The 27,720-nt window shown below is 34.9% G+C and overlaps 2 protein-coding genes across 2 annotated transcripts; both read left to right on the top strand.

Moving 5' to 3' along the window:
- The first annotated feature begins 6,512 nt into the window (after positions 1-6,512).
- On the top strand, positions 6,513-9,509 carry LOC110943290 (protein FAR1-RELATED SEQUENCE 5-like). The gene is made up of 4 exons (XM_022185039.2): positions 6,513-7,029; positions 7,610-8,417; positions 8,512-8,770; positions 8,956-9,509. The coding sequence occupies exons 1-4, from the start codon at positions 7,008-7,010 to the stop codon at positions 9,214-9,216; spliced, it is 1,350 nt and encodes a 449-aa protein (XP_022040731.2). The 5' UTR covers positions 6,513-7,007; the 3' UTR covers positions 9,217-9,509.
- Positions 9,271-10,669, top strand: LOC110943289 (protein FAR1-RELATED SEQUENCE 2-like). The gene is made up of 5 exons (XM_022185038.1): positions 9,271-9,519; positions 9,690-9,790; positions 9,901-10,308; positions 10,430-10,496; positions 10,607-10,669. Exons 1-5 carry the CDS (start codon positions 9,271-9,273, stop codon positions 10,667-10,669), a joined length of 888 nt encoding a protein of 295 aa, XP_022040730.1.
- Positions 10,670-27,720: the final 17,051 nt, after the last annotated feature.

Below are 27,720 nucleotides of genomic sequence, written 5' to 3'. Positions count from 1 at the left end.
GTTGCAGCCTCCCCTTGTTTAGAGAATTTCGTCCCGAAATTAGGCTGAGAGCTGCGCATCACCGTGATTTACCAATTTGATGCTTCAGATCTATTTAAACAACTGCAGGTACTTGGCCTTCATGTCGGTTTCGAGTTCCCAAGTGAACTCCGCGCCTCGCTTGCCTTCCCATCGGACTTTCACGATAGGGATGCGTGAGCGCCTGAGTTGCTTGGTTTGGCGATCCATGATTTCGACAGGCTTTTCCACGAAGTGTAAGGTTTCGTTGACCTGAAGATCGTCGAGTGGTACGATTAGATCATGATCAGCAAGGCATTTTCGGAGGTTAGACACATGGAAAGTCGGGTGGACGTTACTGAGTTCCTCCGGTAGTTCTAGTCTGTAGGCGATTTTTCCGATTCTTTCCAGAATCTTAAAAGGTCCAACATATCGAGGCGCTAGTTTCCCTTTCATACCGAATCTGACTACACCCTTCCAAGGGGATACCTTTAGGAGTACGTAGTCGCCAACGTCAAATTCAAGGGGCTTGCGTCTTCCATCGGCGTAACTTTTCTGCCTACTTCGAGCTTTTACCAAGTTGTCTCTAATCTGGAGGATTTTGTCAGTCGTTTCTTGTAGTATCTCGGGACCGGTTAATTGCGAATGACCGATCTCGTGCCACACAATAGGTGAACGACATCTCCTTCCATATAAGGCCTCGAAGGGTGCCATTTGGATGCTGGCATGATAGCTGTTATTATACGAGAATTCGACTAGTGGCAGGTGTTTGTTCCAGCTACCACCAAAATCTATGACACATGCCAGAAGCATGTCTTCAAGAGTACGGATCGTTCTTTCAGTCTGTCCGTCGGTTTGTGGATGGAATGCAGTACTCAGATTAAGCGACGTACCAAGAGCCGCTTGAAAAGTTTCCCACAATCGAGAAGTAAACCGAGCATCACGGTCAGAGATGATGTCTCGAGGCGTACCATGATTGCAAATGATCTCGTCGGTGTAGATTTGGGCTAGTCGTTCCACCTTGTAGTCTTCTTGTATTGGCAAGAAGTGGGCTGATTTGGTCAGACGATCAACTATAACCCAAATACTGTCCTGACCTAATGGCGTGGGCGGGAGTTTCGTTATGAAATCCATAGCTATACTCTCCCACTTCCATATAGGTATCGACGGTTGTTCGAGTAAGCCAGAAGGTCTTTGATGTTCAGCCTTGACTCTTGCGCAGGTTAAGCAACTTCCAACGTAAAGAGCGATATCCCGTTTCATGCCCGGCCACCAGTACTTATAGCGCATGTCCTGGTACATCTTATCAGCACCGGGATGAATAGAATATCGAGATTTGTAGGCTTCATTCATGATAATCTTTCGCAGATCAGTTCGTCTAGGAATCCAGATTCGATCCAGGTAATAGAATATCCCATCTGCCTTGCTTACAAGCTGAGCTCCATCGTGGTAGATCCTTTCTTTCTTCAAGGTGCGTTCATTAAAACACGCATGCTGGGCTTCGCGGATGAGGGCTTCGAGATTATGCTGGGCTTGAACGTTTCGGATACTGAGCACAAAACTCTTTCTGCTGAGCGCGTCGGCAACCACATTCGCCTTGCCTGGGTGGTAACGAATCTCACAGTCGTAATCGTTGAGGAGTTCTACCCATCGGCGTTGACGCATATTAAGTTCCCTCTGATTGAAGATGTGTTGTAAACTCCTGTGATCAGTGTAGATTGTACACTTAGTGCCATACAGGTAGTGTCGCCAAATCTACAATGCAAAGACAACCGCGCCTAGCTCGAGGTCATGGGTTGTATAGTTCTTCTCGTGGATCTTGAGCTGACGAGATGCGTAAGCTATAACCTTGTCTCGCTGCATGAGAACACAACCAAGACCAAGGTTGGAAGCATCATAGTAGACAATGAAATCGTCGTTTCCGTTGGGCAGCGTGAGAATAGGAGCGTTGCACAGCATGTGCTTGAGGGTTTGAAAGGCAGACTCTTGTGCGGTTCCCCACATAAAAGGCTTGTCTTTATGAGTAAGAGCGGTAAGTGGCACATCGATCATGGAGAATCCCTTTATAAATCGTCGATAATAGCCCGCTAGTCCGAGAAAAGAACGAACTTCAGACGGGTTCTTAGGCGTAATCCAACTTTTGACAGCTTCAATCTTCGCGGGATCGACGTGTATTCCCTGACTATTCACGATGTGACCCAGAAACTTTACCTCCTCTAACCAGAATTCGCACTTGGAGAACTTGGCATAGAGTTGGTTCCCCTGAAGTAGCTCGAGAACCAAACGTAGATGTTGCGCGTGTTCGGTCTTCGATTTGGAATAGATCAAGACATCGTCAATGAACACGATGACAAAACAGTCTAAGAAGGGCTTACACACGCGATTCATCAGATCCATAAAGACCGCGGGTGCGTTAGTTAGACCAAAAGGCATAACAACGAATTCATAATGGCCATATCGGGTTCGAAATGTGACACCTGTGTCAGTGCGACTATCAAACAAATACCAAACCAATGAGATATTGTATTTCATACTTGGGATTTGTACAAATATGTGTATCATTTACACATATCAATTCTTGTTCGATTTCGGCTCTAAATCGCTTTCTGGAAGGTTATACGCGCACTGATGCGTAAATATAATCAGTTTAATGCAACGAACACTCCGAGATAGTGAAATAGGCTAAACATACCTTAAATAACCTTTACATAACTTAGAAATAAGTTTTGAAGGCTTTGGTATGACAAAATCAAGTTAAATCGCTTACAGGGACTAAATTCGACAAACTGCGAAAGTATGCCGATTTGAACTGTAACAGACATTCCAGAACATGACCATGAGTTAAACATACCATAAATATCCTTCACATAGCTTAGAAATAGGCTTTGAGGGGTTCGGTGTGCTAAAATAAACTTTTGGGTCATTCAGGGACTAAAAGCATCAAAAAGTGCGCAAGTTTACACTTTCGCGCATAACTTACGTTCTGAATAAATCGGGACATCCAAAAATTTATGTAAGCATGATAATATTATGCCTTAGTGTTTGGCATGAGAAAAATCCATTCGTCTCGCATTTGGATCGTTTTTCGCGCTTATGCGCATTCCGTCGTAATTAACCGAACATCGCGATCGTACGACCAAACGAACCGAGATCCGGTATATTTTTGAGCATGTTTCATATCCTCAATGTTTAAGCATCATCTTAGGGCCTTAAAGATGGCTTAACAGGCCATAAACATGTCGGAAATGGCCCCAAACCACAACAGGGACCTAAACTGTCATTTTTGAAACTTGGCTTCAGATCAGAACCTCCAGGCGGCCCGCGTAAGCCTAGGGGCAACCTTTACGCGGCCCGCGTCAGCTCTGAAGATGAAGAAACTCGTTTTTCTTGCTGAAAATGGCCTTTCAAGCATCCAAGGGGCAATGCCTCTTCACAATCTCTAGGGTTGGGGTCACATTTTGGTACCACAACATTTTGACAAGTGTACGAATGAGATCAAGGCACGATATTCAAGAAACGATCCTAACGGTTTTGCATATCCTATAAATACCCCCCCCCATTCTTGTTTAAACCCACAAATCTGATCAAAGAGCTATAAGTTGATGCCATTGCTTCATACCTGAGCTCCTGGATCAAGATTAGCTTTCGGGGACCCTTCGTAAGTGTTCTTTCGTTCTTTTATCGCTTTTCGAGTGCTAAAGTCAAACTTTGTTTGACTTTCTGCGTTGACCAGCTTATGGTCAACACGAAGTTCGTTGGAACTTCATAACGTGAGCGTGATCACGGTGGTTATAGTCCATAGTGACTATACCTACTGATTACCATGTTATCTAGGCTTAGTGACGAGTCGTAGTTTCGGCCAAAATGCGCATTCTTGCGTATTTTGTAACCAAACTACTCGTGGGTATCAAAACCGTTTGTTTTGATACCAAACCTGTTTTCTAAACTTAGTTAAGCATGTGTTAACATGCTTAGCTCGTCACTTTTAGTATAGTGCTTATATAGGGTCGTAAGGTAAGCGATCTAAACAATCGCTTATACTTTCGAACCTGACCCATTTGGTCGATCATTAGGATCCGACCAAACGCATTAGGTGACCATAGTTTTATAGGCAATAACCTTCCGAGGTTATACCTTATGGTCACGACGTTAGGCGCTCCAAACGCATTTTACGCGAACGACGCGTTAAGATAGCATAAGCTACCTAAACGGGTCGTAATGGGTCGTAAGCACTTAGGTTAGGTTTCATTTTTGTATGAGGGCTTTGTTAAACCATATTACACGAGTCTCCATACTCGTTTGGTTTACGAACCCTCATCCTATCCAATCCTCCGATTTAGGTCCGGTATATTAACATAGTTACCTATATTAGGTGCCGTTTGATATCCGTGATCTCTAGCATTGTTTGGTTGTTATACAAGGACTTCAAGGCAATCTCAAGTGAGTACATAGTCCCCTCTTTTACTGTTTTCAATGTTTTGGGGTGAAGCAAGTGTACCTATTTTTTTATGTTCATGATTTCAAAGTATAAATTGATTATACATGTTAGTACTTATCTTTTGACAAACTGAATGATTATTTATGGTTTAAACACTAATTTTTCAAAGATTATAAAATTAATTGTTGGATTGTACTTATTTTATACATTCACCAGACCGATTGGTAGTATGATATAGCGCTATAGGAACTAGACACCCCAGTCCTGTTGTCATGGAATGTCTGAAACCAATTTGTTTCTCCATCCAAATAGGGATTTCCTTTGTGGTATCCTTATAGTCTCAAAGGTGTAGTTTGATGCACTAGGTCTGAATGAATTCTTAAATCACTCCTTTAAAGTATATTTTGATATACTCCCAAAAAGTATAGTTTGATATACTCTCATGTGTGGTATTATACAGAACCAACATATATATTTTATCAACAAACCAAAACATATTTTTAATATGTTATTTACAAATCCAAAGTATACTTTTAATATGCTACTATAAGGTTATTCGTTTAACCTTACATTATTTTACAAAGCATAACTTTTGATTTATTCAAACACTTTGTTTTGTACATTTTTACTTGTGGTTTAAGAAATCTCATTTTACTTACCATACATAACTTTTGTTTATACATTACATGGTTTATATTTCACTTGAGTTATACAATAACATTGGACTATTGGTTTAAACATGAACATTCTATATTGGTGGTTTGGTTTGCGTAAGTGACTTAAGTAACGAGGCGTGTGTAATATGATACAAGCATGGTGGATACGCCGCTGGTACTTCCTATATATAAGTGTTTGTATGGTATTACATATCGTAGCGTTATTTGAATCATTTTAATTTAAGTCATATAACATTTTATACAAATAACATACTTTTCATAAAACATTGTTTTACAACAACTTATCTTATACAAATTCATTTTTACTTGGTTATTCAATTAACCTTACATTACTCTTTTACGTATCATCTACTTTACCATCACCTTTCGAATGATTTATAAAACAAAACATTTTACAAGGATCATGACTGACTTTTGTTGAACAACTCTTTCTAAACTTATAAGTCATGAATCCTATATTCACAAAACCTATGTGTCTCACAGGCATTTTTATGCTGACGTACCTATTTTTACACATGTTTCAGGTGCTGTCTTGAGATGATTGTTGATACATGCTACATTTAGGATGGACTCGTGCCTTAGCAACTTTAAAACTTGGAAGATCATAGTTGTACTTATTTGATTGTATTAAAACAATGAGTTCATTTAATCAATAAAACAATATTTCAATTTCCATGTGTTATGAAATAATGATTCTGTTACAACACTCCCCGACGTTTCCGCCACGTTTTGTTGTTCCACGTGGTCGGGGTGTGACAGAAAAGTTGGTATCAGAGCCAATGGTTATAGGGAATTAGGTTATTAGTAATGCTTTGACCTAGACTATAACCTTCCTAGGACCCTAACACAAGTTTTCTTGTGTTTAGTTTTAAAACAATACCGTCACTTATTCTTAGGTGACAAGCACAATAAGAACATAAATTTCTATCCCGCTTTGAAAACTAATCATCTGTTCTAGGATGATTTATGATATGGTTTTGAACCCTTTAAGTTTTCAAAATCCCGTCAAAGTTGGTCTAAATAATGTGAACACGTGCAAACTGGAAGGGTGGGTGCCTGTACCCTGAGATTTCTGTCTCATGGAAATTGACAAAAATGCTCTCCACTAGGAATAATGCCTATATACCAATTCAGGAGGAAACCCAATAAATCTGAAAAAATCCCCCTTTGTGGGAATCGAACACAGGACCTAATGGTCCCTAAACCTTATTCCACCCTTTAAGATGCCATCAGGGTATAATGCCATGACTAATCACTTTATTAGTTAAATCCCTAACATACTTTATGACAAACAAAAAGTCAGAATCAGTTATATTTAGTATTAATAGTAATAATAATACTAGTAAGAACTAATAATAATATTTCATGAAACGTGATTAATAAATTGGAGAAGAGTTTCTGTACAAAACATGTGAAGTGTAAAGTGTATGGGAGAATCTCATCCATTGATCTCTCAAAATTAGACGGTGACATTTTTGTAAATATGAGGTTCAAACAATTAAAAAAACAAATAGAGAAAGAGTATTTGTTTTATTATACAGAACCAAAGCCCCATATTTATTTCAACTTACAAAATTCTTATATTCCTAGATCAGAAATTTGTTTTAGTTATTTTTATGAGGGTAAAGATCAAATAGGAAGTTAATTTTCGCTAGGAAGGATAGGAAGCAATCTCAGCCGTTCATCATCTATTTTTAAATTTTTGGACGCGTGGGCTTTTTCGTCTTTTTACATTATCATATCTTCGTTCTAATTTATAGATTCTGTTACTTCTTTTCTTAGTTCATCACTCTCATAACAGAATTGAAGATTCCATATCCCTAAATCGCCATCGATCGCAAATTCAACTCTTTTCAAACATTAATCTTCTTTCGTTTGTCAATTCGATAACTTCAATGTCTTCGTCCGACTCTGCTGGTATGTTTAGCTTCAATTTTGAGTTATTTTTTGTATTTTTTGTCCAAATTTCATTGTTTTACGTTTTATAATTCGTGTTTCTATAATTAGTATTTGATATTTCATAAGTTTAATTGTTATTGTTGTATAATTTATCATAATTTGTTTGTTTTGTTTCTTCATCATTTTATTGCGTTTTAGTTAATAGTTGCGTTTTATGATATTAATTAAATTATATGCATACAAACTTGTAGTTTAAGATTTATGTAATATAAAGCTAAATATTAGCTATAACTGTTATTGTTGTACAATTTTTGTTTGTTCATCATTGGATGCGTTTTACTGAATGTATTGTGTTTTATGCTTTTACTCATAATACTTCTTATACAAACCTTAAAGGTCTGTATTTCTAAATTATTATATACATACTTTGAGATTTAACAGTAAACACATTATTATATAGGTTGTAATGCGTTTTATGATTTTTTGTAAAGTGTTTCAGATCACATGATGCGTTTTACTGAACATATTTTTAGGCTTATCACTAAAAACATTATTCTGTAAGAGGTATTGCGTTTTATATTCTTTTTAATTGTTTCAGATAACATTTCCAAGTGGGAGGAACGTGTATGCATAAACAGTGGAAGAAAGTTTTTCAAACCTAAAGTCAGTGGATCTCTTACACCCGCTGTTGGAATGCTTTTTAAGTCATTTGATGAGGCATTTGCATTTTATCAGAGATATGCACTTGCTGCAGGTTTTTCTGCAAGAAAAAATACCTCTTGGAAAAATGTTGGTGGTTTAGTAAAAATAAGATATATTGTCTGTTCAAAAGAAGGATTTCATGTTTCCAAAGCAATAGATTCTGGTTCAGTTGAGAATAGTAAAAAGATTGTTAGACGTAATAGAGGTTCAAAAAGAGTTGGATGCAATGCTCATGTGAAACTATTATTAGAGGACAATAATATGTTTAAAATCTACTTCTTTGAAGAAGAACATAATCATATCTTTGTTGAAGATGAAGATATTCATTTCTTGCCGGCTGCCAGAAGTATCGATTATGTGAAAGAAAGTTTTATATCTGGATTGTCTGCAATCAATATTGGACCTGTTAAAGCATTCAATATTATGAAAACAATCTATGGTGGTTTTGGTGAAGTTGGAGCTAGTAAAGTTGATTGTAAGAATTATAGAAGGGATTTGAATCTTTACATCGGAGAGTATGATGCAGAAATGGTAGTTAGGCGCCTTATTAGGAAGAAAGAATGTTGTCCTGGTTTCACATGTGATTATGTTATTGGTGAAGATAGAAGATTGAGAGGGCTTTTCTGGGCTGATGAGCAATCAAAAAAAAAATATACAGTGTTTGGTGACATATTTGGTTTTGATGCTACTTATAAATCAAACAAGTAAGTTTTTTTGATTTATTGCGTTATATAAATTCTATTGCGTTATATATCCTCTTCTAAATTTTCTAATGCTTTTTTAATTTTTTTTATTCAGGTATGATTTGGTTTTTGTACCATTTACTGGTATTGATAATCATTTTAGGAATGTCACATTTGGTGGTGCATTACTTGGTTCGGAGACTGCAGATTCGTATAGATGGCTTTTAAGATGCTTTGTTAATGCTTTTGGAAGTGAGCCTAAAGTTGTTGTTACTGATCAAGATGCTGCAATGAAGAGAGCTATTAAGGATGTACTTCCAAGAAGTAGGCGTAGGTTATGTATGTGGCATATATGGGAGAAATTAAAGACAAAGGTATTAACTGTGTTTTATGATATAACAAACTGCAATTTTATAATTGTTTTATTACTGCGTTTTATGTATTATACAATAAAATCCAACATTTTTAACAATAGAATTACAAAACAATTGCGTTTTACAATCAATGCTTTTTAAGTTATTGCGTTTTATGTTTAATGATTTTATAATTTTTTATTCAGGTTGGTCCTGTTTTGTCAGCAAACACTGATTTTAATACAAGAATGACTCATGTTGTTTGGAATGATACTATTATTCCAGAAGATTTTGAAACTGAGTGGCATTCAATAATGTCTACTTTTGGATTGGAAAATCATGAGTGGTTAAAAGACATGTACGATCTTCGATTTGATTGGATTCCTGCTTATTACCATGGAGAGGATTTGGCTGGGCTTATGCGTACTACGTCAAGATGTGAAAGCGAGAATTACTTCTTTGGTTAGATTTGCAATCCAAGATGTACACTTGTTGAATTTTTCACTCATTTTGAGACTGCAATGGATATTCAAAGGCATGAGCATAGGAGGAATGATCATGATACAAGGTATATTGAGTGTAAACCGTGGAGTGACTTTGTATTGGAGAAACAAGCATCAGAAATATACACCCAAACAATTTTTAAGGATATTCAAATTGAAATTGATGCTGCTATTACAAAGTGTATGTCAAAGTCTGTTGATACTGTGGGTGATGTTCAATATTTTGAAATAAAGGATTTCAGACAGCCATGCACATCTTTTTTCAAGGTAATTTTTTAAATTTATATTGTTTAAATATCTATTGCGTTTTATATTTCATCTTTAATTGCGTTTTAACATTATATGATCATATGGTTATATCTGTATTATATTTATTATTCATTGCGTTTTATATTACATTTCACTAATTTTATATATCTTTTTAATCTTATTTACAGGTTCAATACAGCAAAGAAGAAGATGGTTTAAGTATAAATTGTTCTTGCAAACGGTTTGAACAATTTGGTATATTGTGCCGCCATATATTTTACGTATTACGGTATGAGGATATTAGTGAGTTTCCTAGAAGATATGTTCATAGAAGATGGACGAGAGATGTCGTTTCAATGGGATCAAATCATTCCAATATCAATTTGATGAAATTGGTAGGAATAATGAGATTGATAAAGTTTATAGAGAGATTGTTGTTGCAAATGAGTACGTGGTTAATAGGCTGGTTGGCGATTTAGATGAATTGTGTCGTTACAGGGATCATATTAAAAGTTATATTGATAAAGCGGATGAGGTTATGGTTGCTGCGCCGCCTCCTACTCGCAAAGAAAGATTTGCTGATATTGGAGGGAACATAGAGAAATCTAATTCTATGATTCGTGTCCCCATCAAAACAAGGACCAAAGGATGCGGTGTACAAAAAAGGATCAAGTCTAATCGTGAGATTGCAATTCAGAAATCATCAAAGATCCAGAAATCGTGCCGTGTTTGTGGTGGAAAAGGACATAACAGTCGAACATGTAAAGATAAGGTTTCTTCTAATGCTATAGGTTCTAGCAATGGAATGTAATTATGTATACAAATTCTTTCGAAATCAGATATCAATAAGTAAAAAAAGCGTTTTATGATGTATAGGTTTCATCTCTTTTTGTTACTACGTTTTTGAGATATCCTTTATAAATATCAGTTTGTTTTGGTTAATTGCGTTTTATGATAACAACAATATATTTGATCTTTACCATATACTTTATATGGTATTTCCAAATCACTTATCGGCTTTTTTTGGTTATTCCGTTTTATACATAGAACAATACAATATACTTTAAATGGTATTTGTTCATTATTGCGTTTTATTATCACACAGATCATACACAAAATTAAACAAGAAATGCAAGTGGATATAATAAACATTGCGTTATATAGATGATGATAGTTTTTAAACCCACAAACATGATGTTTTCAAAACACATAATTAAAGAAAAATTACTAGCATTATCAGCTTCATGGATCAAAGTTTGTTTCTTTATCGGATGAGAACCCTAAGCTTCCATCAGGGATTTCCTCATCACTTTCAGATTCAACCCAAAGTTCAACCTGTGAGACTACTGCGTTTTGGAGCTTCTCTGCAAATTTGCTACCAGAGTTGTTGATGATTGGTATTTCAGATAACTGCTTCAAAAACTCTAGATCCTCATTGGTAGATATGTCCTTTGGGTCATACATCTCCACTTCACCATCGTCCCAAGTCACTGAAACTTTGAAAGTTTCCTCAATGAACTCCCAAGATGTAACCTGGGCATCTTCAGTTGCAGTTTGATTTGGATCACCATATCTCTTGTGTAGAATTCTGAACAGTGCGGCTGATTGATTTGTGTAACAAGAAGGTGGTATACCTATTTCGTTCATTTTTTTCAAAACATCTTCATTGCAGTTATGAAGAACAGAAGCAACGGAATGGTATTTTATTTTTTTTCCATCAAGGAATTGAAGAACGAAATTGCCTCTTTTAACCCACCAAACTGATAGTTGTGCATTAGCCATTTTTAGGGTTTGTGTGTGTTGGGTATTTGGTGTATTTTTGGTGTATGATGAGAGCAATGTGAAAATAGTTTAGGGTTTATGTTCTTATATATTGCTAGAGGAATTTGAATCAACTGTTTTTAATAATAAAAATGATTATTTTTTATTTTTTTCTTTGAATTGAATGTTCAATCATACACAGTATTGGCTATCAGGAATCCAAAAGGCTTTTTAAGGCATTTTAAGGCTTTTGGTCTAATCAACTGTATAAATTTCTATCATACACAGTATTTTAAGGCTTTTCTTTGTATATTATTTTATTTTTTATAGCATTTCGTTTAAGAAGATTATAATATATTATTTTTTTATTGTCCTTATTGTAATTATGTTTTTTGTGTTATAAAAAATTTAAAAAAAATGCATTGCGTTATAAATTATATTGCGTTATATGTTTGGAAATGAATAATTAGAAAAAACATTGCGTTTTATAATCAAAACATATTAAAATTAAAATTGACAATGTTGAGTTATAGCATACTTTTAAAATGATGCGTTTTATAAATTGTATATATATTTTATAAATTTTTTTCAAAATAATGTTTAAATAATTTTAAAGGATACATATTGCGTTATAAAATAACAAACAAATAAGTGCATTTTAAAAATATCATCAAAATATTGTGTTATATGAAAAAACATTGCGTTTTATAATAAGTAGCATTTCTAAATCAAAGTAACTAGCAAGATCAAAATCAAAACATTGCGTTTTGAAAATAAGTAGCATTTCAAAATCAAAGTAAACCAGCATTAGAAAGCCTGTCTTTAATCCTATCTAAACTAGTGTCATAGGATTGTTTTTTAAGTTTCGCACTGAGGTCTCGAAACTTCTTTGAGTCCTCAATAACATAATCTCTTTGTTCGTTGATTTCATGCAATAATATCTTCGCGATGAACTTCCTTCTTAAATCTTCAAGTTGTGCGGTCTGCTTGTTGACTGGTTTTTTGTTTTTACCCCTTGCAGGTTCTTCATACTCCACGTTAAACCCACAATCCCGTTTTTCGACCGGTTCTCCATGATAACATTCCATATGACGCATAGTGAATATACCACAGTCAATTCCATTATATTGTATCCTCCATTTCATCTGCATTCTAACAGGGGTTATTTTCTTTATATCATCTGCTTTTTCATGTCCAACAGATTTAAGGTAAGCTGCCAAAGCATTCCTCTACAGAAAAAAAAAACAAAACAAAAAGATTAGGTGGTTTATATATGTATTTTAAAAGTATAAGTAAGAATACTTACTGTATTTTCAGGCACATCCCCATATTTAGCTTTATTTGTTTCTTCTTTGGCACTGTTGTCAATGATGAATATTTGTTTCTCTTCAAGATTGAAGGAGATCACAAAGAAATGCTGTATATGGAGAATCGGGACAAGGATAATTTGAAAATCCTTTATGCTTTTTAGCTTTGCACCTTGAAGAATTTTTTCTATGTTCATTGTGAATGCTTCTATCATCTTATCTTTATTTGTTTCTTCCTTATCATTCAATGGAAAAGTCTGCGTAAAATTAAACAAATTAACATATTATTGCGTTTTATGAAGTTAATAAATATACAGCTGCGTTTTATGAAGGTAATAAAACATTAAGCTGCGTTTTATAAAACTTCATACAAACAAAGTAAGCATTGCGTTTTATTAAAGAAATAAATTATAAAACTTCATTCAATCAAACTTCAAAATACTTCATTATACGAAAACAGAAGAACTGAGTTTTATATATCATACCAGCATTCGAATAGTACAGAAAAATCTTGAAGTTTTGTTGTCTTTTAATCTTCTTTTTTCTTCTTCATTCAAAATATAAGACCAACAATTGATTACTTCTCCGGTGATTTCCAATCCTGGTGTAGGATCGTTCTCGGCCCTGTTTGAGTCGTTCAGAGAAGTTCGTATCCGAATTAAGAGGCGGAAACTAATAATCCAGTGCTATTCAAGCTGTATTCACTTTAAACTTGCTGTTTTATTGATATTGAACTCGATTACAAGATTTGACAGCACTTCGGCAGCATACCGGAACAAACACCTTCAACTATGTGTTTCTGATCGCTCCTACGGACCTATTTATAGACATGCTGGTCCGCTTATACATACATGTACGTATAAGCGGTCCTACAACGTGACACATAGCGATCCAACTACATACCCTATAAGCGATCCTGAACAATACTGACACATAAGCGGACCTAGAAGTGTACATAAAAGCGGACCTATACAAAACCACTATTTCTAGATATCCGTGCCATGTCCGATCTGTTCAACTTCAAGACTCGATGTAAGACGTAGTCAGCAGACGTAAGTGCACCAACAGACTCCCCCTCGGATGTTGACGGAGTCTTCGCACATGTCTATCTACAATCTTCATCAGTCGACAATCTGCCTCTGAAATATCTGTCATTCCAAGAATCCTCGTTCTCTTTCTTCATCATCAACAAACTCTTCTCTCTTGAATGTTGACACGGTGTCTTCAGACTCCCCCTCTCATACAGCTGGGATCGTAGTCTGGAATTCAAACTTTCACTAGTTCTAAGATCGTAAACAGGCTCCCATCAGATTCCAGATCGATACCTGGCTCCATTCTCTCTCAGGATCAATATCTGGCTCAAGTCCTGCACAATCTCTACCAAACTATAAGTTTCTACAAAGATTAAAACTTTTCAACAATTCAGAAACTATGTCAAATCAAAACAATAATGATTTTGCATTCAAAAATTTATTACTGGTTCTTATCAAAACAACTTTACCATTTACACACAAACATTCCCCAAACCAGTTCTTTAAGTTTAGCACTTTGAATTTTGAAAATCAGCATCTCAACACCAGTTGTCGAAAATCTTTTTGATTTTTCAAAATTTATGCTAAAACACATCAAAAATCTTTTTGGATTTTCTGAAAGAAAGTAAATGCAGAAATGAAATATTTACAGACAATATTTTTTGTGAGTTCATGCAAGAGGATCATATCAGTTTTTGAAACATATCACTAACACCGTTAAGCTTGATTACATATTGAGCTCTAAACAATTTACCTAGATTGTCAGTATGTTTGTCCACTTAAATTTTCACACAAATTTCAAATGATTCGAGATACGATATTAATGTTTTAGAAACTAAAACTTAATTGTGTATCACTCCACTTGAATATACTCCCGTATCCAGATCCCAAATATTCAGTCTTACAGGTGAATATACCACAGATGATATCTGTAAAGGGGTAAATGCGAAACTGTGAGAGCTCAGGTCAGAACTTCCGTTCAGCAGAGAGATGACGGCTCGACTTTTGGTGGGTCCCCTTTAGAGGATCTTTTTTACAACAGCAAAGATTATCAATTTTATTGTTTAATCAGATTGCTGAGGGAGAGCTTGTATTACAAAGCTTTTAGCAGAAAGTATTATTCGGGGACTAGGTCAGTATTTCCATACATCAGAAGTCCCGGAATAATACCCCAGATATCACTGAGCATAAAGACCTAGTATCTCAGAATACGGGACCTTTCAAACAAGATTTCGGGGGTTACCCATATATCCAAGAATAGTTACCCACGAATCAAGCAAGTTTGATTTAGGTTTATATCTCGTTTCCATTTACTAAATGTGCGAAAACCTACTGACACATCCGCAGTAAGATTGTTTATCACTTTTAAACATTCCAATTCTTTAGCGTGCTGTGATAGTTCACTGATGTACTATCATTTCCTCTTTTATGCAACAAAAACTCATTTTTGATTTTATCATGTTTTTGACTTTTTCAAATTTTCTGATGTTTTTGGATTTTCTAAAATCTAAAAAAAATTCTTACTCCCCCTAAAATTCAAATACATCAAAAAAAATTGAAAACAAACTGTACAGAACATGACAACTGATATCGAAACACTTCAATTCTCCATCCGTTTGGCTTAAACAATCAGAACTCCCCCTCACAACAAACTATTTTCCCATAATGATTTCAAAACACTTAAGTTTGTTTTAATCAGAATGGTTTTTCTGGAAAATAAGTTTAGTTGCTTTTACCTTTTGTAAAAATGGGGCAGCAAAATCATCACATTGTTTACCAATTTTATGAATGATAATTAAATCAAGTTCAATTTAATGACCTTGATTTAACCACTTGTAGGATCAACTAGTTCTCATTCTGAACCACTTATAATAACCTTAAACATACAACCACTAGTAGATTTAACAATTAAGCTTATCAAACCTGTTTTTCAACCAATTACCATCTTTTGGGTGAATTTTCAAGATGCCGACTCCCACTCCTCGCTTACAAACCTGGAAGTTCCGGCAAATCCTGCAAAAACCTCACAAACAGATTTAGAAAGATGCCGATTCATGATCCACAATACCATCTTGGGATCTCCGGCAAGTCAGGTTTTTATTCTTGAAAAAATATATCCACCCAAGCCTGACCTTCCTTGGGTGTAACCTCATCGTTTTCATCTTTCCTTTCAACCGACTTGTAAACCCATCCTTTGGAAGCATAAAAATCTTTAATGCTTTGAGCCTTACCACTGACCATTTTTCCAAAGATGCGTTTTACATTTCCGTTAAAAGTTTTTTCAACATCAATTCACATCGTCCACTTTCGGAACTTTCTTTTCTACCTTTTTCTCAACATGTGGCTCCTCTGACTTTATGGAATCAGATTCATCACCAGACTTTTTACCTGAACCTTTTACAATCCATTTCTGATTTGTGGCATTGTCTATTCTTTTGGAAGCATTCTTTGAAGATTCTCCTTTTTCATAAGTCGAATTCTCAAAACCTGTGAACTTCCGAGTTGACAGTTCAGTCTTCTCAACAATTTTTTCTTTCATTTTTCTTGAGACTTCTTGTTTTGGTCGAAATGTCTTTGGACAATCTTTCGCAACATGACCCACAGCTTTACACTGAAAACAAGATCTCTTTTCAACCTTCTTTGGATCTTCCTTCTTTTTCATGTCCTCTTGCTTCTTAGCAAGGAATTCTTGATTTGTCTGATTTCTGAATGATTTTTCTTTTTCAGCTTTTGTTGTTTTTCCTGCAACAAACATTGTTTTTGGTTTATAAACTTTTTCATTTTTATAGTTTTTCTGTGGAACAAAACCAAGACCTTTCTTTTTGTAATTACGATTATGGTTTGGTTTCTTTTGGAAACTATAACCACAATTGTAACCCATTTTCTTGTTGATTCTCTGTTGATCTCTTGAAGTGTATTGTTTGGGTTTTCCGTTAAGATTTAAATCTTTTATTTCAGAAATATTAATTTCTGTTATTTTGAAAACCTTTTGAATCATTTCAAGTCTGACACTTCTTATTGGAAAACTTTCATCTGAATATAATTTGTCAGAACCTTTCAAAGTATATGCCACTTTGACCGATTCATCATTCAAATTAGACTTTGAAAGTAAAAATTCTTTATCATAAACCCGTTTGTCCTTTTTGACTGTTGGCTTTGACACACTGGACCCAGACTTTGACTCAGGTTTTGACTTCGGTTTTGATTCCTCATTGTCATCTGTGTCTAACACCTGATCGACCATACTTTTTATCAACTTTGACTCATGATCAGTATCTGATGACGTATATGTGACATCAATACTTTCTTGTAAGTTATCCGACGACCCAGACTCCCATTTCAAATTGATCGCTTTATTGACTCTTTCTGAATTTGGTTTTCGAGGTGAATATCCATTTTCGACCGGGGGCGGACATCTATTGTAGGATACACTCGGTTTCTTACCAGAAACTTTCACCTTTTCTTCAACATTTGTCACACACTTTTCTTCATCCGATGTCTCCTCTTCTTTGAACGTCTTCAAATCTTTCACCACCGGATAAATCCTGTCAACCACAAAAGTAGAACATGAGTAACTATCTAATAATTTCTTGACTTTCTCAGTTTCTATCTTTTGTGTTGCCAATTCCAGCTCGAGATCTGCACATTTCTTTATGTTATAGTTTGCCGTATCAAGCTGTCTCAGATAAGCTATTTTCAAAGTATTCATAGCTTCAGCTTGTTCACCATCAGAATCTGTATATTTGTTGATTTCTCTGTTCATAGTATCATACGATTCTTTCAACTTGTGAATATTGTGCAACAGCTCGTTGTTTTGTTTGATTAACGAATCACAGTTTAAGCACTTTTCAGAAACTTCAACTCGTTCTGCATCAATCTTCACTTCATATTCTGGAACTTCTTTAACATTTCTGCTCAGTTGTAAAAACTCAGCTCTTCTTCTTTTCTCAGCTTTCGCTTCTTCCTTCAATCTCTCTTCCTCTTCTGCTTCTTCTCTGTTCCTTCTTCGTTTTTCTTCAGCAGCTTCCATGACTTTTCTGCACCTTTCTGCACATTTCAAATCATAAGCATTAGCAAAGAAAGCATGAGAAGTGTTTTTGGACATCTCTTTAGCCATAAGATTTTGATCTGGACAAAAATCATCCCATGTAAAACCTTCAGCCAACTTCTCATCATCTTGTTCAGCCAAACACACTTTGCTGTCTTTCGGAAGATACTTTTCCCAGGTAAAATCATCATATTTTCCCTGACTAACAACACATGCTCTTTTCGAATTATCCATCACATCTCTCCCATGAGCTGTTTGTGCCTGCTGCTGTGCTGGTGGTGTGATTTGATGATAAATGGCCTTCTTGTGATAGTCGTTGTTTCCGAAAGGGTTCTGGGCACTGGTAGCTTCACGGTTTTTGCACTCCCTCTTGAAATGCCCTTTCTCCCTACAACGAAAACATGTAACTTTAGATTTATCAAAACCTAAAGCTGAAATGTTTGCATCACGAAAATCATCATGGCCTGTAATTTGTTTAAACTTTTCAGCACGTCTCATTACACTCGCCATACACCATTTAATGTCCATCAATTCCATTTCCTCAGCATCAATTTGATCGTAATCCTCTTTCGTGAGCATTGGATTTCCGATCTTTCCTGCAACAAAACAACTATAAGATTCTAAAATCATCCCTAACAAAGACATTTGATTTTTAGCAATCTCTTCAGTGTAGTCTTGATCATTTTCAAGGCTTAACACAATGTTACACTGAAGTTTTCTACCATTCTTTGTTACAGAGATGTTAGGATCGAAAGATGAAAATCTAGTGCTGTTGCTTGATCCTTGAGATGCCTTCTTCTCAGGAGAATCTTTAACACTATAAGCAGTTTCAATCTTAGGAGAAAACTTTGTTGAATCAGTAACACCATGCTTGTAGTACAGACTGATATCCTGTTCTCCATCGTAATTCTTCATCCTAGCGATCTTCCTCTTCTCCATCTCTTGAGCTTCCAGATGCTTTATGAAGTCTCCTAGTGTCATCTTTTTATATTCTGCTTTGTTGGACTTCAGCATCATCAAAAATGTTCCCCATGTTTCATATGGAAGCGCATCTGCAAGTTTTTCAATTAATTCATCAGTATCTTTCTTAACACCTAACTTTGTCATATTTCTCACCAAGTTACAATATCTATCAATAATTTGCTTGGTGTTTTCATTTTTCAATCCCCGAAACAAATCAAATTCTTTCTTCATGAGAGACATTTTGTTCTTTAACATATCATCACTTCCCGTAAACTTTGCTTCCAATTCTGTCCACATTGAATATGCAGTTCCGTCATGTTGAAGCAGTATCAAGATATCTTCTTTTATAGCTTGCTGAAGCAGACTCACCATAAGCTTTTCATCTCGATATTTCTTTTTATCTGTTGTACTCATCTCTCTAAGTGTCAATGGAGTACCATTTACAACATCATTCTTTGTGGGTTTGACATATGGCTCTTCAGTGTGTTCCCACGCATCTAAATGATAAGCTTCAACCCAATTTCCGAACCGTTCCGACCACACGTTATAATCATCAATATCCATGAGTTTAGGTGGTCTTTGAGACGTTCCGGTTTCATTGTCGATCAAAGCACTTTGAGTAATCGAGGTTGGAGTAGCAAAAGCGTTATAAAATTCAGTATCCATCGTTTACAAATTGTTCACAAATTCACAACAATTTTCTAACTTTGACAAACTGTTCAAATAAGCGAACTGTTCCAAAAGCAAATCTCTTAAACTGATCAGATAAGCGAACCAAACTAAGTGCCGTTTAAGCGAACCAGACCAACTGTTGTATGAGCGAACCGGGTGAACAGATAAGCGGACCAGTTGATTGACGAATGAGCGGACCAATCTGATGTCTTTGGAGCGGACCGGATGATGTGTCCAATGAGCGGACCAGAAACTGTCGCTAAGAGCGGACCAAGCTGAAATTTTTCGAGCGAACCTAACCAAAAATGTTCCTAGGAGCGAACCAGACAGATATTTTGGAGCGGTCCTGGTTGATGACGTCACTTTTTGTGCGAGTATGTAAAAGTGAACCCCCTAAAAATCAACTTTCTAGGTCGATTTTAGATCTGAAAACTTCAAGGGTTTGTTAATTCATGATTCCGAGTGCACTGTGTGATTTTGAGCTTGTTTTACCATAAAAATTTTGAAAAATGTGAAGAAAGTGTAGAAAATCAGAAGAAATGCAGCTAAAATGGCAAGAACTCATCCTCCTGAGCTCTGATACCAATTGTAGGATCGTTCTCGGCCCTGTTTGAGTCGTTCAGAGAAGTTCGTATCCGAATTAAGAGGCGGAAACTAATAATCCGGTGCTATTCAAGCTGTATTCACTTTAAACTTGCTGTTTTATTGATATTGAACTCGATTACAAGATTTGACAGCACTTCGGCAGCATACCGGAACAAACACCTTCAACTATGTGTTTCTGATCGCTCCTACGGACCTATTTATAGACATGCTGGTCCGCTTATACATACATGTACGTATAAGCGGTCCTACAACGTGACACATAAGCGATCCAACGACATACCCTATAAGCGATCCTGAACAATACTGACACATAAGCGGACCTAGAAGTGTACATAAAAGCGGACCTATACAAAACCACTATTTCTAGATATCCGTGCCATGTCCGATCTGTTCAACTTCAAGACTCGATGTAAGACGTAGTCAGCAGACGTAAGTGCACCAACACCTGGCCTCATTGTTTCAACAGCATATCTATATAGAAATACATGTTCTTTGATTTCAAAGAGAGTATCCCTGCAAAAAAAAAAATTAATAATAAATTATAATTTTTTTTTATTTTTTTTAGTCTATATAAATGAATTTTTACATCATTTCTCCTTCTGCATGGAAAGCGTATCCCGATATGTTGTTTTCGTGTGCCGTTCTTGCTTCCTTCATTGCTACTTGTCTTAGATAGTACGGTGAACAAAATACTTCTGGTATATTTTTCTCTCGATCAGGTCGTACCATCTTTGTTATTATTTCTTCTGTTTTGCTTATATCTGTTGTTGTTTGTTCTTGATGAACTGATTTTGCAGGTGTTTTATACGGATCTTCTTGTGGGTTGAGGAATGATGTGTTTTGAATTAGATCACTGATTTGCTTTTCAGTATTATCCTGTTCTTCAATTCTCTCAAACATTGTTTGTATTCCAGTAATTTGAACATCTTTTTCGATTGATCTATTTTCAGATTCCGCTTGAATTTCAGTTTGTGCAGCGTGAGGAGTAGCATCAACTTCAACTTCACTTTCATCAACATTTGAAGACAACTGAGAAATTTTCAAATCAAAGGATGGTACCTCATTATCCTGAATTTTCTTTTGATTTGATTTTTTTTCTTCTTCATCTGTCCTTTTGATCATCTCCAACATTAATGATGGAGTTTCTTCGCTAAATGATGATTGTTCCATTGAAGGTTTTTCCATGTGTGTTTGCAGAATAGATGCAGGGTCATTGTTACTGTTTTTTTCTGGATTGGAGGACTGGACTACAGCTGTGTTATCCTCATTGCGTTTTGCATCATCATCATCATTGCGTTTTATAATCAATGGAGTTGAAATGATTTGATTTTTAGTGTCTTCATTTTGGCTCAAATTTAGAAATCTTGATGGTGTTTCCATCGTATTTGAATCAATATTAACTTTCTTGTGCTTTTTTGCTTGATGGTTTAATTTTTCCATCAATGAAACCCATTCGTTTACTTTGTTATGAAGAGCTTCACTGTTTGGATATTCTTCGATAAGCTCATCTATGCGTGATTGGATGTTTTCGAAAATATCTTCAAATCCTTTTAAATGATTATCCAAAACAGACACAAGATATTCTTCATGTGATCTTTTATCTTCAATGTTCTTCATATTTTCATCGCCACTTTTTGTTGAATGAATGTCAGAAAGACCTTCACTTTGATTTTGTGATGGCATGAAATTACGCAGTCGGCTTTGACTGTCTACCCACATTTTATCTTTATTTCCTATTGATGGTTTAATGAAGAATTGCCCCCATGATCCTCCACTTTCTGTTTGTGTTTTCTCAGTTTCATTGGTTTTAATTGGGCTGTTTTGAACATTTTCTTGATTCTCTTCTTGATCAATCCAGTCTGTTGCAGCTTTAAGTAATGTGATTGGTTGTTCTTCAGCATCGTCTTCATCATTTTCTTCAGATTCATTTTCAAAAATTCCTTCGTTTTCATTCTCGGATTCAGTTGGATAAACATAAAATTCATCCTTTTCATCTTTCTTTTTTTGCTTAGTCTTTTTGACTTTTTTCTTTTTTTCCATCACAAGACATCTCCCCTCATTTTGCGCAGCAATTTCCAAATCATCTTCAAATTCTTGTAATGTTGTAGAGTCAATTTTATCAAGAGAGAACACTTCAGTGTTTTCAGCATCGTCAAATCCTTGTTTTTTGTAAGCATATAGTATCTGTATGAATCATTGCGTTTTAGAAATATAATCAATTCAAATTTTGATGAGTTTTAAAATATAAATCATTGTAAACAACTTACAAAACTAATGTTTTGTAACTTTAAATATATTGCGTTTTACAAAAATATTGCGTTTTACACTAGAAAAGAAGTTTTAACAAATAAAGAATATAAAGAAACAAAAATGAAAGATCATTGGGTTTTATAATATAAATTGCGTTTTATAAAGTAAAATTTTAAACAAACAAATAATATAAACAAGCAGCCTAAACAAGCATTCAGCATATATGCAGCAATAGTGAAAGATCAGATTTCATACCGCTAACAATGCAATAGGTCCATTGAAGAGCTTCTCATTTCCAGGCCATTGTCTTCTTGTACGCCTTAAAACCGACAGAATATATTCACACCAATTAAAATCCTGGGTTTTTTTGTCACTTTTCATTGATGGCAAGAATCTTTGATTAACATTACTACTTTGCATTGCCTCTGCCATGATTGTAAAAAATATAACCAAGAAATTTAGTTTGAACAATCTTCCAAGCTCATTTCTTGATTTTAAATAACCAATCAAGTTGTGCGCATACATTCTCTTCAATATATCTTTGCTGAATTGACCGCGCCAGAATTTAATTATAAGATCAGTGTCTTTTGGTCTCAATTTTTCCTCAATCTCTGTTTTTCCATTTGGTATTTGAAGTACCTTTTGGATAAATTCAGCTGTGATCTTAATCTTTTCATCTCCGGTATTTATCTCATCATTTTCACCATCAAAGTTTTTTACCAGCCAATATCCAAATTTGCGTGGAACTGAATGCAGATTGAATTTTAGTATGCTCTCAAACCCTATTTCTCTAACAATATCCCTTTGCTCTTTTGACAAACTTTCAATATAATCTTTTAGATTATTGACTGCACATCTTATGTTGATTTTTTTTCCGTCGTAATCATAATATGGTTGTTGTTCTGGTTGTTCTTTTGTTTTATCTTTCCTCTGTGATCTCTTTGGTTTTGATTCTGCCTTTTCCTTCTTTTGATTTTTTGTCGGGTTAACTCTTGGTTGTGGATCAACAAAATCATCATCTGACACATTGAATTGTGTTAAAAACATATATTTTTTTCTTGAAATTTGTTAAACGCGTTTTATGTTACCTGAATTTACTTGTTGTTCGGAAGTATGCAGAACAATAGCTCGACTAGATTTTTTATCATTGGAATCAGAAACTGTCTCTTCTGATGATTCTATCACCACTTTCTTTCTTCTCCTTTTTTGTTTTTCCTCTTGTTTTCTAACTTCAAATAGAATAATGAAACAATGTCAATTAACAAATTTATGATAAAACGTATTAGCTAACACTATAAAGATAAAAAGCAGTGATTCCCATGTTTTAGATAAAACGCAATACTTTAAATCATATTATTTAACACAGCAAATTAACATTACATAATCTCATTTTGTTTTTTATGATAAATTAATATAAAACGCATTAGTTAACAATGTCAATTAACAAATTTATGATAAATCGAATTAGCTAACACTATAAAGATAAAAAGCAGTGATTCCCATGTTTTAGATAAAACGCAATACTTTAAATCATATTATTTAACAGGGAATAGTTAACAACATATGTATCTCAACAAATTCAAAGATAAAATGCAATGTTCTAAAATTCGATTACAATTCTCATAATAATAATCTCTTTGTTTATGCAACTTTATTAAGGTAAAACGCATTAATTCACAATATATAAATCCCATAAGAAGCATTAGCATCTTAGATCATAGTTTTAACATAAAACGCAATGTAGTCTCTACTAACAAAAATGTTAAGATAGGGGAAGATATAACTCATTAACTATTTTTCGGAACGGATATCATATATTAGGTCTACTGTACTTCATAAAACGTAACTTGAATTCAGTTAAAGAGCAAAAATAGATAAAATTACCATTGTCTGAAATATCTTTTCGTTTTCTAGTTCTTTGTTGTTTCATTGGTGATTTTCGGCTAATATTTTCTTGTTCATCTATGTTCTCTTCTGCTGATGATGTTTTTTGCTTCTTTGATGATTTAGGGTTTTTAGCGACGGATTTCTTTTGAGTAACTCGAATGTAAACCTTCAAATTATCTCTCGAAGACGCCATGAAGTTCAATGGAGTATGATTTTCTCAAATTTCTGTGTGTGTTTGATCGTTCAATGGAAGTGTAAAACGTAATGCACTTTTTTTCGAAGGATTTCTGTGTATATTCAACGGCGGTTATTTTGGATTTTGACGATAATACCCCTGAAACCCCGGAGAGAGTGTTTAAATGACAGTTTTTAATTTGATTTTGATCTAGACCGTAGATTGTGCAATTGGACGGTTATGATTGCTTCCTATCCTTCCTAGCGAAATAAACTTCCTATTTTATCTCCACCCAACAAATGTTAACTTGGTTTATTATTTAGATTAAGTTAAAAAGTTTATTTTACTAGCATATTATTTATAATCTCAAAGTTTATAAATAATAAACTTTAAATCCATTCAATTTTTATAAAATATCTATATCTATCTATATTACTATATAATAGATCTCCCATGTATAAAAAAGTAATTTTCTTTAAAATTTTAAGATGGGATATCAAAAGTCAAGTTAAAACCCCTAATTTTTCACAATTCTTTCCCTTTCTACCCTTTTCTCTCTTCAACACCAAAGTCAATTACACAACCCATCTCTTTGTAAATTAGCCATTAAATATCATTAATCTGCCATTTGAATGCAGAATTCCAGTAGTTGACGCTCCCAATCCCCCAACCGATGAATCATAATCGTTCCCTTTTGCCCTTCCCAATAAAGAGAGGTAAACGAGAGTGAGAGATATAGGGATCGGCTGGTGGTTTCTGGTAGGCTTTTGGCGGCAGCCGGGGTTGATGCCTCCGATTTCTTTGGCTCCCATATGGTTCTCCAGACGCAGAAGAGGAAGAGCAAGATTCGAGAGCTGACTCTTCGAGAAATTAGCGACATTAAGGTATACTTTGATTGCATATACAGTTGATTAGGGAATAATCTTGCTATTGTCCTTGTATGTATGTTATTTTAGCCATCACTATCATCTTCTTCGGCAGCAATTTCGTTAGCATGAAATTAGTTTATACGATTGGTAGCAGGTGGCAGAACATAGGTGAATCTATCCCTCTCTTGCTCTTTGATTTGGTTTTCTTTTCAAACCCTAATTTTGCCCTCTTTCTCTCAATTTTGCGGGTAGAGCATCCACATCAACTGTTATAAGGTAACCAATAATTTTTTCCATGTAATTTTTTATTTTTCTGTAAGTTGTTTGTTCTTGGGTTTTGAAAATTTAACTGAAATATGAGGCGGTGTGTTTTATTTAATTATTGATAATAGAAGGCACTTATGTTTGATATTGGGATATGTTATTGTATGATTTTGATGTGAAACTCGAAAACTATGATAATGTAGTTAGATAATCAATAGATTAAACATTAAAGCACACAAAGTTGGATTATTTCACTTTATCAAGATATTTGTAGACCTACCTGCTCAAATATTATCAAAGCTGGATTAGGATTATTTCACTTTATAGACATGTTTGTTCAAATATAATTATTTTTTGGATAATTATTTTTTGGATGAATCTGATGGTTATGTGCCTGGGATGTTTGATCTGATTTTAAATAATATGTTTACTTTTGAATTTGGCAATCGAGAAAAAGAATGGGGAATAATAAAAATTGTATGTTGAGTTTGATCCCAAAGTTACTGATGTATCTGCAGGTTCCTTACTGATGGCAAAGAAGAAGAAAATTGAGAAACAAATGGGGTCCGATCCTTCGAGGAGGTTCAATAGACGTAAGAAATTGGTTGAGATTACCAATTTACCAAACATCAAGTCAACAAAAGAGAAGTTAAAAATAGAGTTCAGAAGTTGTTAATGAAAATAAGAAAATTGAAAAGTCGGACCCAGATGTTGGTGCTAGGAAAAGGAAGAGAATAAGTATTGAATCAGGCGCCTATGTTTATTTTGCATTATTTTATTTTCTAATAGATAAGACTACAATGTGAACCACACTGTTTGACATGTTCTTAAATTATGAACTTATGGCGATTCAAGTTTAGTTTTTTTTCTTGATAGCAGTCTTTTAAATATGTAATGTATTCAGTTTTTAAAATTCGGAAAGAAATGATTGACATTCTTTTCCCTGTTTGCGAGCTGGCGATGAAGAGGAACTACAAGTCACCTCAAACTAATACTAGAAAGAACACATTCCACACATCATCATACAGGTTATTTTGGTTTTTTAAAATAATCACAGTATCACTATTTTTGGCACATATTAGTTCTGATTTTTTCTTTTTGTGGTGTAAAATATTGGAATTTTTGACCCATTTTACCTGTAAGCATACCTCTACGAAATCTTATGCAAAGGAACGAGAAAAGCTCAATTCTAAGTTTGCAGAATTACAGAAGTAAGCATACCTCTACGAAATCTTATGCAAAGTTATATTAGTACGGTAACAATATAATTTTTGAATAAAAGTAATTTGAAAGTTTTATACCTTAAAAATATATTTTGGGCGATTTTTGACCCATTTTACCTGTTCTTCTCTCAATATGATTTGACCCGTTCATTAGTAAACGGGTCGGTTGTACCACCTCATTGATTGATGTACTAACCACCTGGTTGTCGGATGCGAATTATGTACTTACCACATATTGTCGACTCCGCGGCAACGTGCATATTGTTCGAAGAACGTCATTAGTTGCGTGTTTACGGTATTTCACTTTTGTTTGTTCAAGATGAACTTTATTCTCTAGGTACACAGGGAGCCGACTTTACCAAGGCAGATGATATCCCTTGTATCCAGAAGACATTATCAGTAGAGGTGTACCCTCTTGCTTTGAAAGTGATTGATTCAAGAGACAAGAGTGAAATAATCATACACAAGTAAAAGGTGTTGTGCTGCATTTTTTAAACATTCCTCAAGATTTCATATAGGTGAAGTTAGTCTATATTGTTTCTAAGCATCCATCCATGTGCTGACCTTTTTAATGTTATATAGGCTTCATACAAAATAGGTCTCATCACTCAAAAGGATAGCCACAGAGAAGTTTAAAACAAAAATATATGGTTTTGGCTTTAACTGTACTTATAAATTTATAATATCTCACTTCTCTTGCTCACTGAAGAAACACTGACCTATGTGGTGATTATGGGTTAGGACTTCGATGATTAGTGACCCGAACGCTTGGCTGCAAAACAGAAACACCGTTAGGACTCGTTACAGGAATGGGGTTATTCCTGTAACCACCCTCCGGCGTGAGAATAAGTCTCGGTTTGTGGAAGTAAAAGGAAATTGGGAAGAGAAAGTTTTATGAGAGCAAGAGGATCATACCTTATACGTTTACCTTTATTTATAGGTTTTCCATTAGGGTTTCCTCTAACCTAGGATATATTCCGATAAGTTAGGGATTTACATGATCTTCCCGAAAAGTTGGAGATTTGGTTGTGTAACTTCCATGCGGATATGGAAAGTTCTAGAATAATCATTTATATTTATATTAAAATAATAGGTTGTAACCGGGTCGGGTTGACCTATGCGGGTCACACCTCGTCATGTTCCCCCAGTCCGAGTTCATGGAA

The sequence above is a fragment of the Helianthus annuus genome, chromosome 5, assembly GCF_002127325.2.
Source record: "Helianthus annuus cultivar XRQ/B chromosome 5, HanXRQr2.0-SUNRISE, whole genome shotgun sequence".
NCBI lineage: Eukaryota > Viridiplantae > Streptophyta > Magnoliopsida > Asterales > Asteraceae > Helianthus > Helianthus annuus.
This window is presented reverse-complemented; position numbering and strand designations above follow the sequence as displayed.

Excerpts from the sequence above, each read along its gene's own strand:
- LOC110943290 (XM_022185039.2), top strand. The coding sequence starts at position 7,008 with ATGTCTTCGTCCGACTCTGCTG. Across the intron at positions 7,030-7,609 it reads GTCTTCGTCCGACTCTGCTG|ATAACATTTCCAAGTGGGAG; the intron begins GTATGTTTAGCT and ends TAATTGTTTCAG. Across the intron at positions 8,418-8,511 it reads GCTACTTATAAATCAAACAA|GTATGATTTGGTTTTTGTAC; the intron begins GTAAGTTTTTTT and ends TTTTTTATTCAG.
- LOC110943289 (XM_022185038.1), top strand. The coding sequence starts at position 9,271 with ATGGATATTCAAAGGCATGAGCATAGGAGGAATGATCATGATACAAGG. Across the intron at positions 9,791-9,900 it reads CATATATTTTACGTATTACG|GAATAATGAGATTGATAAAG; the intron begins GTATGAGGATAT and ends TGAAATTGGTAG. Across the intron at positions 10,497-10,606 it reads TTTACCATATACTTTATATG|ATCATACACAAAATTAAACA; the intron begins GTATTTCCAAAT and ends ATTATCACACAG.